Genomic DNA, 13,294 nt, shown 5'->3' on the forward strand with positions numbered 1-13,294 from the left:
AGGGACCACTGGATTTTACTGAGTTGGGGGGACGGGTAGTGACAGGGCCTGAGCTTTTGAAAAAAAATCACATTAGAGGCCAAGTGGAGGATGGTTGGAGTGTGGAGAGGCTTAAGGCAAGCAGAGCCACCAGCAGATTATGGGGCAGGCCCTGTACTGGAGCAATGGAAGAGAAGGGGACATAGAGAGAGACATTGCAAAGATGAGATTGACAGACCTTCAAAACTTATTGGATGCAGGGGGTGAAGGATAAGGAGAATTCTAGGATGACATTTAGTTTGTGAGCCTGAGGACTCAGGAGGTACCGCAGTAATGGGGAAGGTAGCAGGAGGGGAGAGAGAATGGGAGGGTGAGTGGTAAAGGCACCCTCAGGGCATCAGAACGGGGTGGGGGGTGATCGGTATGCCCCAGCCCCCCACCAGGACCCCTGCCACTTGATTCTTGTGTTTCCTGCAGGTGGAGTATGACTCCTCCCACAGTGAACGCCTACTACTCACCCACCAAGAACGAGATCGTGTTTCCAGCTGGAATCCTGCAGGCTCCATTCTACACCCGAACCTCACCCAAGTAGGAGACCTCCAAACTGTCCTGCTGCCTATTTCAGCTTTTGTCATCTCCTCCTTCCCTTCAAGCAGTTTTCAAAAAGCCTTTCTTTACCTAATGGGGGGACCGAAAAACCCGACAAACAAACCCAAAAATTAAATCCCAAATATATACAAACAAGCCACATACAAAATAAGAGAAATAATGAACAGAGGAAAGCTATCAGAGGACAGTGGGCTAAACTAAATAAAACAGATTCCTAAAAAATAAATAAATAAATAAAACAGCTTCTGCCCACAAGAAGCTTACATTCTGATAAGAGTGGACATAGGGACCTGGAAGTGTTTACAGAACAGATTTGAGGTCGTGTTATTGGGGTGGTGGGGAGGCTTCCTTCAGCAGGAGAAGTTGGATCTCTTGAAGGAAGCTAGGTAAACTGAGAGTCAGGGTAAAGTTAGAGAACCTCCTATGATTGGGTTACAGTCTCATCGATGGAAGGAAGGACTCCAGATAAAAACAGGTTCTTGGCCCAATCTTCATACTAGATTGGAAAGTCTACAAAAATTAATCCACTCAGGCAGAAACAGCCTGAGCCTCCAAGGAAATAGAAGAAGGCATAGATAATTAGCATTTACATTTAGTGAAAAGAGCTGGATTTGAATGTCTCTAAGCCTCAGTTTACTAATCTGTAAAATGGAGACAATGGCACCTGCTTCACAGGACTATTCTCTAGTAAATACAAGAGAAATGGTAGCTGTTGTTACCACGTGTCCCTGAGATTTCTCCAGGGAGCTTCAGAGAGAAGAGTTGCCATTATGGAGTCATATATTCAGAGCTAAAAGGGTCCTGGGACCAACAAGTCCATTCCATACACCCCCATTTTACAGATGAAGAAATGAAGCTCCAGAGAAGTAAAAACTGACTTGCTCAAGAGCACGCAGCTAGTAAAAGAGTTTGAAATCAGATTCTCCTAACTTTAAGTCTAGCTGATTTTTTTGAAGTTCTTAAGATACTCCTCAATCCTTCTCCATCCCTCAGATTTTGATGCGATCTGGGACTCTCCCAAAGAATGGGATCTAGGACATTCCTAGAGGGATATGGGGGATCTGATGAGCTCCCATCTGGAGGAATCACGCCAAGGGATTTATAGCTAACACATGACACCTCTTTCCTTCTCTGCAGGTCACTGAATTTTGGGGGAATCGGAGTTGTGGTGGGTCACGAGCTGACTCACGCCTTTGATGATCAAGGTGAGTTTGTCCCCGACATAAGTGAACCAGCATCAGAGTCACTTTGACCAAGCCTTGAAAATAAGCTCCCCAGCTCCCCAGTCCACCGTACGCTTTCACCAGACTGTGTAAAATGGCACACAGGTAGTAAAATACACAATGCTGCAATACTAGGATACAATACTAAGAAATCAAGAAAGCTGGGTTCAAATCCTGCCTCTCATTCTAATTACGTGACCATAAGACAAATGGCATTCCCTTTCTGGGGATGATTTTCCTCATCTGTAAAATGAGCTCACTAGCAATGATCACACAGATTAGTGGGACCTCCCTACATTCTCTGATACTAAAGAGACAGAGACTGGCGGGCCTCTTGAACTCCAGAGTTCTGAGCTGCAGGAGGGCTTTCAGCCAACAAGGGGTCCTCACTAAGCCCAAAACCAATATGGTGACCCCCAGGGAGCAGGAGCTACCACATATAATGAGGTCAGCCTTAGTAGAAAACGAAGCAGGTCACAGCACTCATACTGATCAATAGTGGGATCACTATTTGGCTCCTGCACTTCCAGCCTGGGTGAGATAAAGACATTCGATCTTAAAAGAAAGATCAAAAGTATTAATATTGTTCAATTGATCTATTGCTTGATATTATTTAATTTATATAATTAAATTTGATGAATTTAATATACTTATAACAAATAATTATAAGATATTTTATGATAATTTTGTAATGATATGAATGAATTAATTTTAAAAATATAATATAAAGTTTATATAATAATAAATTTACTGCTTCAATGAATACTTATTAAGCACCTTTTGTTTGCAAACCCCTGTGTCAGGTTAGAAAACTCAAATAAGGCACAGATGCAGAATTGTAAACCCTCATAAGCAGAAGGGACCTTAGAAGACATTTTACCCAACTGTATCTGAATATGAATCTCTTTTAGAACATTCTTAGTTCATGGTCAACTGGCCTTTGCTTAAAGAATAAGGGGAAACCAGAGATAGCCTCTCCTGCTTTTAGTCAGTTTTAATTGTTTACATCAAGCTTAAATCTGCCTCTCTGCAATTCCCAGTCATTGTTCCTAGTTCAGTACCAAGCCAAATCTCATCCTTCCCTCCGTTTTACAGGCCTCCAAATAGCCCTCCAAGCTGGCTGTCATGTCCTTAATAAATTTTCTACTCTCCAGGCCAAATATAACCAATTCCTTCATTTGTCTCTATGTCCCATTCCTTCAGTTGACTCAAGGCCCATCATCATCTTAGTTATTCTCTTCTGGACCTTCTCCATGCTACCAACATGGTTTCTAAATTATGGCACCCAGAACTAAATGGAGTATTCCAGATGTGATCTTACTAGGGCACAGTACAGGGGGGATTATTACCTCCGTGGTCCCGGACACCCTGCCTCTCTTAAAATGGCCCGAGCCTTCTTAGCTCCTATATTCCACAGTTGACTCATTCAAATTAAATTTGCAGGTCTTTCCCTCCTATTTTCATTTTTATTATCAACTTAACAAATATTAGTATTTCTGTATTTGTATTTAAACTGTGAAAACTTAAAACTGTGCTAAGACACAAAGAAGACTGGAAATGAGACTTGTCTATCAAAATTTAAACTTATGTTACACGCAGAGATTTGGAGGGTTTTTTAAGTGTATGTTAAATTTAACAAAACTGTGTGTCAGATCATTTCTTAAAATTGCTCCTCAATCACACACCCCAATCTTGTATTTGTGAAGCTGATTTTTTGAATCAAAGTATAAGACTTGAGATTTATCCATGCTAAGTTTCCTCTATTTAGCTCCCTCTTTTAATCTATCACAAAATCATTTTCAATCCTGATCCCCCATCCCATAGCTCTCTCTCCCAGCTTTATGTTATACATAGATTGGGTAAATCTATTCTCCCTCCCTTTATCCAGAATATGAATAAAAACCTTAAACAGCTAGAACAGAGACAAACATAAATTTCTAAGGCGCTGCACTGAAGTTGGCACTGAAGCATTAACTCTTTGGTTCTGCCCATTCAGCCAGACAGAACCTACCTAACTGCCTTATTGTCCAGCAAATCGAGTTTTCCGTTGGTCCGCGCAATCAGCCTGAGAAACTTTGCCAAAGGCTTCACTAAAATCTAGCTGAACTAGACTGACAGCATTCCCCGGATCCATCAGTCTAGTAACCCTGTCAAAAAAGGAAATAAAGTTAGTCTGGCATGACTGTTCCTCATGAAGCCATTTTGGGTCTTTGTGGCCATATCTTCACTTTTCAGATGTTTACTCATGATCCCTTAAATAGTCTATTCCAGAATTTTGCCAGGAGTCAAAGTCACGTTCACCAGCCTCCTCCCTTTTTTGAAAATTCAAACTTCTGCTTTTCTCCCATTCTCTGACACCTCTTTTATTGTGCACAGTATTTCAGCTATGGTTTAGTGGTTAAGCCATCACACCTGCAAGTTCTTTTTTTTTCTTAATAAAGAATTTTTTTAATTCCTCATTCACATGTAAAAACAATTTTTAACATTGTTTTTAAAATATAATTTTTAAGTTGCAAATTCTTTCCTTCCCCACCCTGCCCTCTCTTTGAGAAGGCAGGCACTTTGATACAGATTATTTGTGTGCAGTCATGCAAAACATATTTCCATATTAGCCATGTTGCAAAAGAGCACACAGGCTTAAAAAAAAAAAGGGGGGGGGGAGTTTTTTTAAAAAGTATGCTTCAATCTGCATCCAGCTCCATGTTTTTTCTCTGAAGGTGGATAGCATTTTTCATCAAAAGTCCTTCAGAAGGGTCTCCTATCATTGTATTGCTGAAAATAGCCAAGTCGTTCAAGTTGTTCATCATACAACAATGTCTGCAAATTCTTATCTGAGGAGGGAAGCATCCATTATTTTGCCTACTCTTTGTGACTTGGGCTCATCACAGGCAGCCAGGTGCTTATTATCTCCCTACTCACCTTGAGTTTCAACTCCCCCTTAGCCATTTTTGTTCATCGATTCCTATTCTAAAGCTTTCTGTTCTCTGCATTTCATCCTTATCCCATGTATCCCAAAGAGGAAGTTGATCCTGCTCTTTTCACTGATCTAACTTGTTCACAGCAATAATAACAGAACTGCTGATAGAGGGCTTCAGGGTTTGAGACATACTTTAAATACATTAGCTTAAAAAATTACCTTTTATATTACTCATAGCACTCCTTCCTTGCTTACTGGAGTGTAGGGTATGTTCAGGGAACTCTGGTACTTCTGGCATGAGGTCTGCAAAGATTGCTCATCCATCTTTGTTTGGTGTCCACCTGATTTACCCAACCCTCACCTGGGGCTCCAAGAAACTAGCATGTGAAGGCTACACCTGGACAAACTGTTTCAGCAGTTGGATTAAACTAGGGCCCACTGGGAGTTGGGGAGATATCTACTGCATGCATATGAAGAATTTCCCCAGCGGGATGGGCAGATGCCCATGAGGGCAGCCGAGGCAGGCACTCTGGAACACTCAGAACTGGATTAGATTATTGATTAGATATTGGGTTAGATGCCAGAGTCATTCGTGGTATCCTGAGCTATCCACCAGTCATTTTGGCGTTCGTCTTGCCGTTGGACTTTGATGATTCTGGAAGACTTTATGCAACCCTGCCTGACTTAAATTCAATTTATGCACGAATCAAAAGGCATCATGCCATATCATTTTACCATTTCTATCTCCCTTAAAGTCCTCTGACAAAGCAATAGGTGCAGATACTCTGGGAGCTGTAGACCCAGGAGGCCCACTTTCTCCTTCAACGGAAGCAGTTGTGGAGTTTGGCAAGCTCTTTAGTGTCTGAGCTGCCTTTTCAAAGGATTACACAGCCATCTCCTAGCGTGAGGAAGGGGCGAGGAAAGGTATCCAAAAAATTGTCTGCTTCACCCAATCCTGGCTGCCTTTACTGTGGCAGAGGGATCCCACCTAAAGCCCTTTTTGAAAACAGGATAAAAACTAAACAGCCAGCCTTGCTTAATCCTGCTCATTCAGAGTACTCCTAGCATTCAACCTTTATTATCTTGTACCAGACTTTAGTATTCACCCTCAATTTCTTGCCCTCACTCCCATTTTCTTTACACACTTTATAAAAATCTAAGTTAGGGTGAGTTCTCTAGCTGTCATGTCAGTCTCTTTGAGCATCTCCCCTTTTCTTCCTCATTAGAATTATTTCTGTTTGCATCCTTAGGATTTGATTCTTGGGATTTTTCCATCCCTCCTGGGCTTTTGGTCCATAGGATGCTGACTATTTTTTCTCCAAATCTTTCAAAAGCTGCTGTCCCAAAATTTAGGGTCCATGTTAGATTATACCCAGACTTTCTTCTTCAGTCACAAATTTTGAGGTAGAATGGTTACTTCCCCATACACAAGTTTCCAACTCAGCAACCAGTTCCTGTTGGAAGCCACCTACCTTCTTGAACCTTAACCATCTGTTAGGATTGTTATTATTCGGACTTTATAAGTCCGAAAAAACTTATATGAATATTAGTGATTATTTTGGTTAATGAAAGGAATGATGGAATCAGCATAGGTAGGTTCAGGTTTCACCTTTGACACAGACTGGCTGTGGGAACATAATTTATTTGCCCATTCCCCAATTAATGGGTCACCACAAAAAGAGCTGCTTTTAAGATAGCATTTCTTTTTCTTTCTTTGATTTCTTTGGGGTTATAGGCCTAGTCGTGATGTCATTAGATGAAAGGATATGCATAACTTAGTGATTTGGGGTGAAATAGTTCCAAATTGCTTTTCTTTTTTTTTTTTTAAGTCTCAACCTTCTTTATTTATAATTTTTTTAACAGTATATATGCATGAGTAATTTTTTTATAACATTATCCCTTGTATTCATTTTTCCACATTATCCCCTCCCTTCCTCTACTCCCTCCCCCCGATGACAGGTAATCCCATACATTTTACATGTGTTACAATATAACCTAGATACAATATATGTGTGTAAAAAAACATTTTCTTGTTGCACGTTAAGTATTAGATTCCAAAGGTATAAGTAACCTGGGTAGATAGACAGTAGTGCTAACAATTTACATTAACTTCCCAGTGTTCCTTCTCTGGGTGTAGTTGTTTCTGTCCCAAATTGCTTTTCAGGATGGCTGGACCAATTCACAACTTCACCAACATTGCATCAATGTACCTGCTTTTCCACAGCCACTCCAACGTTTATCACTTCCTTTGTCATTTTGGCCAAGCTGATGGATGGGAAGTTAAACCACAATTATTTCAATGTCCATTTCTCTAATTATTAGTGATTTGGAACATTTTTTCACATCATTGTTGATAGCTGCAATTTCTTTGAGAACTGCTTATTCATATTTGTCATCCATTTATTAGTTGAATATCCTTTAGATAGATATACAGTAGAATCAGGAAGCCATGAGTTCAGATCCCATCTCAGACACTTACTGGCTGTAATCATGGGCAAATCACTTGCCTAGGCAAGTCTCAGCATCCATAATAGCACCTATCTCCCAGGGTGGTTGTGAGGGTCAAGTGAGATAATCTTTATAAAGCTCTTAATAAAGGCCAAGGAAAATTAAGAAATTAAATGACTTGATCATAAGAAGGATTGTCTGCTCTCTATGGAATTTTATGCAACCCCACTTCTGTCCCCTCCCTTCCAATCAATGTAAAGTCATAAAGAATCTAGATGTGGTTATTTGGAGATCCTGAGTCTGGGTGAATATGAGGAAGTCATTTTACTTTAGACTTCAGGTTCCTAATCTTCAAATTTTCACACACACACACACACACACACATACACACACATGTTATATTATAATTATATTACAATATATATTATTATTTATGTTCATATCCTGTTGATCTTCTGTACCTCAGGAGCCATCTCAGGGAAACTAACAATTCAGTTAACATTTATCAGAGATCTTCTATATGCAGAATTGATTATCTATGTGACCCTTGGAAATCCCTTTAATCTCCCTTTGTCACATTTTTCTCATTTATGAAGTGGTGATAACAATACCCACATCACAGGATTGTTGTGAGGTTAAAATTAATACATGTAAAGTGCTTTTTAATCCTTAAGTAATATATTCATGTCAAAATTAATTTTTAAAGGAGTCTCAAAGCTTAGAAAAGACAAAGCCCTTGTCCTCATGAGGTTTATGGTCTAGTAGCATCATCATTCTGTATAGTACCACATGGTACTATGGGTACCATGCTATGGCATAATGGTATCATATTGACAGTTGCTTCAAATATACTTAAGCTTTTTCAGCCAACAAGACGAGAGAGGAAGAGACAGAGGTCTCTGATGGCTTCCCCCTCTCAAGCATTCTCTCTCTAATCCTAGGTCGGGAGTATGACAAAGATGGCAATCTTCGGCCCTGGTGGAAGAACTCCTCTGTGGAGGCCTTCAAGCAGCAGACTGAGTGCATGGTGGAGCAGTACAGCAATTATACAGTCAACGGAGAGAATGTGAATGGCCGCCACACCCTGGGGGAGAACATCGCCGACAACGGGGGTCTCAAGGCTGCCTATAGGGTAAGAGCTGAGGAAAGGCCCACGGCCTTCATTGCTTGGTTGGTTGGTTTTTTCTTTAAAACAAGGAGAATCGAGATATATTTTGGGGGGATGTTATCCTTCATTGAACAAATATTCATTAAATACCTATTATGTGCCAGGCACTATATAGCTGGTACTGAAGTATAGACAGATTTAATTGGGGTGGGGATTGTTTGTTTTTTTTTTTTTTTTTTTTTTTTTTTTTTTTTTCTTTTTTTTTTTTTTTTTATTATATATATATATATATATATATTTTATAATATTATCCCTTGTATTCATTTTTCCAATTTACCCCCCCTCCCTCTATTCCCTCCCCCCGACGACAGGCAATACCATACATTCTACATGTGTTACAATATAGTCTAGGTACAATACATGTGTGCGAATATCACTTTCTTGTTGCACAATAAACATTAGAATCCGAAGGTACATGCAACCTGGGCAGACAGATATTAGTGCTAACAATTTTCATTCCCCTCCCAGTGTTTCTTCTCTGGGTGCAGCTACCTCTGTCCATCATTGATCAACTGGAAGTGAGTTGGATCTTCTTTATGTTGAAGATTTCCACTTCCATCAGAATACATCCTCATACAGTATTGTTGTTGAAGTGTACAGTGATCTTCTGGTTCTGCTCATTTCACTCAGCATCAGTTGATTTAAGTCTCTCCAGGCCTCTCTATATTCCTCCTGCTGGTCATTTCTTACCGAGCAATAATATTCCATAACCTTCATATACCACAATTTACCCAACCATTCTCCAACTGATGGACATCCATTCATCCTCCAGTTTCTAGCTACAACAAAAAGAGCTGCCACAAACATTTTGGCACATATATGTCTCTTTCCGCTCTTTAGTATTTCTTTGGGATATAATCCCAGTAGTAGCGCTGCTGGGTCAAAGGGTATGCACAGTTTGATAACTTTTTGGGCATAATTCCAGATTGCTCTCCAGAATGGCTGGATTCTTTCACAACTCCACCAGCAATGTATTAGTGTCCCAGTTTTCCCACATCCCCTCCAACATTTGTCATTATTTGTTCCTGTCATCTTAGCCGGGATTGTTTGTTTTTAATTTTCTTCCCTCTTATTCTTTCCCACCATTAAAACAAAACAAAACAAAACAAAAAAAGGAAAAAAAGTCCTTGTAATATGCATGTTATGCATCATCAAGCAAAAGAAATTCCCACATTGTCCATGTCCCAAAAATCTGTGTCATTCTGCATAATGAATCTATCGTCTCTCTGTCAGAGGGGTGGGTAACATTCTTCCTCATTGATCCTCTGAATTATGATTGGTGATTTTGTGAAGCAAAGTCCCAGTGTCTTTCAAAATTATCTTTGCAATAGTCTTGTTATTAAATAAATTATCCCCCTAATTTTGCTCACTTCATCTTGTATCAGTTCATCCAAGTCTTACCAGGTTCTGAAACTGTCCCCTTCATCTTTTCTTATAACTCAACAGAATTCTATCACATTTATATACCACAACCTTTTTAGCCATTCCCCACTTGATGGCAACTCCCTCAGTTTCGGATTCTTTGCCACCACCAAAAGGAAAAAAAAAAAAAAAAAAAACCACAAAACACAAATATTTATGTGGATCTTTTTTCTTTAATTTCTTTGGAATGTGGCAGTTTCTGTCTTTTGGCAAACTCTAGTGGGAGGGATTTGTTTCCAAAGTGGAAGTTTGATATGGAAGATTATAGATATGGAGGATTCCAGAGAAGGGGCAGGGTGAGGAGACTGGCCAGAAAGGCCCAAATAAACAGGGCTGAAAAGCAAGTAGAACATGCCTCGGCCCCTTTCTTTGATAGCTGCCCACCTCGGGAGCAGAATTGTCATTTGCTTTGAACTACCTTGAGTTGTTGAGAAAGGCAGGAAAACTGGGGAGCAGAAGATGGGGGTCCCAGTGAGCGCCACCTCCCATTCTTTCCCTACTTGATAGGCTCAGAAGTTACTAGTGGAGGCCCCTGGAGATCTAAGGGATTTCCTTGAGGATTTCATGAATAAAGAATAATCAGAAGAGGCAGCAAAAGAGTGAAAGAATAGGAGGAAAAGCAGAGAGAGAAATGAAAGAGAAAGGAAAAAAAAATCTTCCTAAGCTGTAGGTCTAATGGGGTTTTCTCCTCTGCTTGGACGTTCATGGGCTCCCTATTGCCTCATATCCAATACAAGAACCATACATTTTTGGATGGATTTATTTTGATTGATTGTATTCATTCATTGTGATAGTTGAATTTTTTTTTTAATTGAAGAAGTTGTGAGTTATAAAGGCTAATGGTAATGGTGCCCAAAAAAGAGGAAAAATAAGAAAAGAACATCAGGGAATCATATAAAGAAGCCCTAAAAGGAGACAGAATAGGGAACACACTGAAGCAGGACAGCTTTGAAACTGAAGTGTTAGATTTATGATACATTGTTACAAGGAAACAAGCTATAAATAATAGAGCCCTGTGGTTTCCTATACAATCCTTTTTTTCTATTCTTCTTTGTATTTAGAAACATTGTTTCTTGATATTTTTCAAACTCAGAAAAACAAAAACTCAAATAAAAAAGGGGCCACTAAGCCTTGCATAAGAATCCCTGTCCATAAGGTACATAGTAAATTAGTTTTGAAATGTATTTTTATTTGAGTTTTATAGTATTTTCATTTATTTTATAGAATATTTCCAAATTACAATTTAATTTGATTCTGGGAGTGTCATAGACCATATTTGGAGCCCAGCAGAGTGACAAAGATTTTGATAACTGTGTTTAGTAAGATTGTACAAGTATAACTTCTGTCAAACTGCTTGTCATCTTGGGAAGGGGGTAAGGAAGAGAGGAAGGGAGGAGAAAAAAACTTTGGAATTTAGAAGCTTATAAAAGTGAATGTTGTAGGCCAGATAGATGGTAAAAGTGGATAGAGCACCGGGTCCTGGAACCAGTTCAGATCCAGCCTCAGATCACTTAACACTTACTAGCTGTGTGACTTTGAGCAAGTCACTTAACACAATTGCCTCACAGCACCAAAAAAAAAAAGTGAATGTTGAAATTCTAGTACACTTGTTATGGAAAGTGCCATTCACATCCAGAAAAAGAACTCTGAAGACTGGAGGCAGATCAGGGTCTACTATTTTCACTCTTTTTTTAGTTTTTCTTTCTCGTTATTTTTCCCTTTTGTTCTGAGTTTTCTTTCACAAATGATAAATATGGAAATGTGTTTAAAACGATTGTACATGTATAACCTATATCAGATTGCTTGTTTTAGGGAGGGGAGAATTTTACAAATCTTACAAAAATGAAAAATAAAAATGTTGAAAACTATCTTTATATTAATTGGAAAAAATATTAAGTGGAGGAGGAGAAAGTGAATGTTGAAAACTATTTTTTTGTTTTTGTTTTTGCTGAAGCTGTTGGGGTTAAGTGACCTACCCAGGGTCACACAGCTAGGAAGTGTTAAGTGTCTGAGGTCAGATTTTAACTCAAGTCCTCCTGACTTCAGGGCTGGTGCTCTATCCACTGCGCCACCTATTTGCCCTTTGAAAACTATTTTTATTAACTGGAAAAAATAAAATACTATTAAACCAAGATATTGATATTTATGGTCTAAAAGTCCTGAATTAAGGCATGAATAGAGAGAAGAAAAACATGTATGTAGGATGGAATAAAAAAAAAATGGTTTAGATATAGGGAACATGAGAGAAGGTAAGAAGGCCAGGATTTGACATTTTTGGACGTGTTTTCCCAATATCTACCACATGGTAAGCCCTTGGTGCTTGTTGAGTGACTAATTAATAGTAGCATGTAAGCATATTATAATCCACCTTTGCATACCCAGCACTTGGCCCTTGTTAGTAGGTGCTTACTAACGTCTGATGAATGAATGAGTGATTGAACCCACTTCTTCACAGGCTGGGCTGGGGTCCCCCAAAGTCTCTCAGCCCTAGCAGCCTCTGAGTGCTGTGTTCCCCAGGACTCCTAATTGCTTCTCTGTCCCCCGCAGGCCTATCAGAACTGGGTGAAAAAGAATGGAGAGGAGGAGACATTGCCAACACTGGGTCTCACCAACAACCAGCTCTTCTTTCTTGGATTTGCTCAGGTGGGTCCTCCGGTCTGTCCGTTACGAGACCATCTCGAGCAAGTTATCTGCCAAACATGATCACCGTGACCCCTGAGATCCAGCAGTAGGGAGAGAGCAGAGTTACGGAAACCCTAAAAGTCATCAGGGTGCTGAACTTGAGTCAGGAGAATTCAAATTCTTCCCCAGATCCTCCTGAGCTGTGTGACCCGAGATATGTCAGTTGATGTCTGGCTGCCTCAGTTTCCTCATTTGTAAAATGTGAATAATAACAGCACTTTCTTCACAGAGTTGTTGAAGGATCAAATGAGATAATGTTTATAAAACTTTTTGCAAACCTTAATGAAAGTTATTAATATTAGTTATTAATTAAATATTAATATTAGTTATTAACTAGTCCAGAGCAGATTCTCAGGTAGACTACACTTATCCAGACCCACCCTCACAGTCTGTTTGGATGGTCCCATCCATCATCTGTAATCATCGCTAGCATTTGTATGGATTGGGTCTGCCCAGGGCTTTACAAATATTATCTTGTTTCATCCTCACAAAAACCCTGGAAAGGGATGATTTAACAGAATTTTGCCATATGGCTCTCTAAACTGTGAATAATTGGAGCCGCACAAAGCAAGCCTAGAAACAGGTTAATTAATCACTTTCAGAGGGAGGAATGTCTTTGCAAACCAGAACCCTCCTGGGCAGGAGACCCAGGCAGAGATGTCGTACAGACATCAGAAGGTGACTCTCATGGTTTCCCATGACAGGCCCTCGAGAGCAGGACATATGGGTGTTTTCCAGTCCTGTGGGAACAGATTTTAAGGGATTGTTTCAAACCCTGGGGGTCATTACTTGGTGGGGGGGACAGGACCAGAGTTTCATGATGGGAATAGCTTCTAATGTCTTTGA

General features: G+C 39.8%; 1 protein-coding gene across 3 annotated transcripts in view; it reads left to right on the forward strand.

Moving 5' to 3' along the window:
- ECE1 (endothelin converting enzyme 1) overlaps positions 1-13,294 on the forward strand; it is a 169,472-nt gene that overhangs the window by 153,005 nt on the left and 3,173 nt on the right. For all 3 annotated transcript variants that reach the window (XM_074305974.1, XM_074305972.1, XM_074305973.1), the window contains 4 exons: positions 457-567; positions 1,726-1,793; positions 8,118-8,308; positions 12,314-12,409. In XM_074305974.1, the coding sequence (XP_074162075.1) occupies positions 457-567; positions 1,726-1,793; positions 8,118-8,308; positions 12,314-12,409 (466 nt within the window). The remainder of the gene's footprint in view (positions 1-456; positions 568-1,725; positions 1,794-8,117; positions 8,309-12,313; positions 12,410-13,294) is intronic.

The sequence above is a fragment of the Sminthopsis crassicaudata genome, chromosome 3 (assembly GCF_048593235.1).
Source record: "Sminthopsis crassicaudata isolate SCR6 chromosome 3, ASM4859323v1, whole genome shotgun sequence".
NCBI classification, from domain to species: domain Eukaryota; kingdom Metazoa; phylum Chordata; class Mammalia; order Dasyuromorphia; family Dasyuridae; genus Sminthopsis; species Sminthopsis crassicaudata.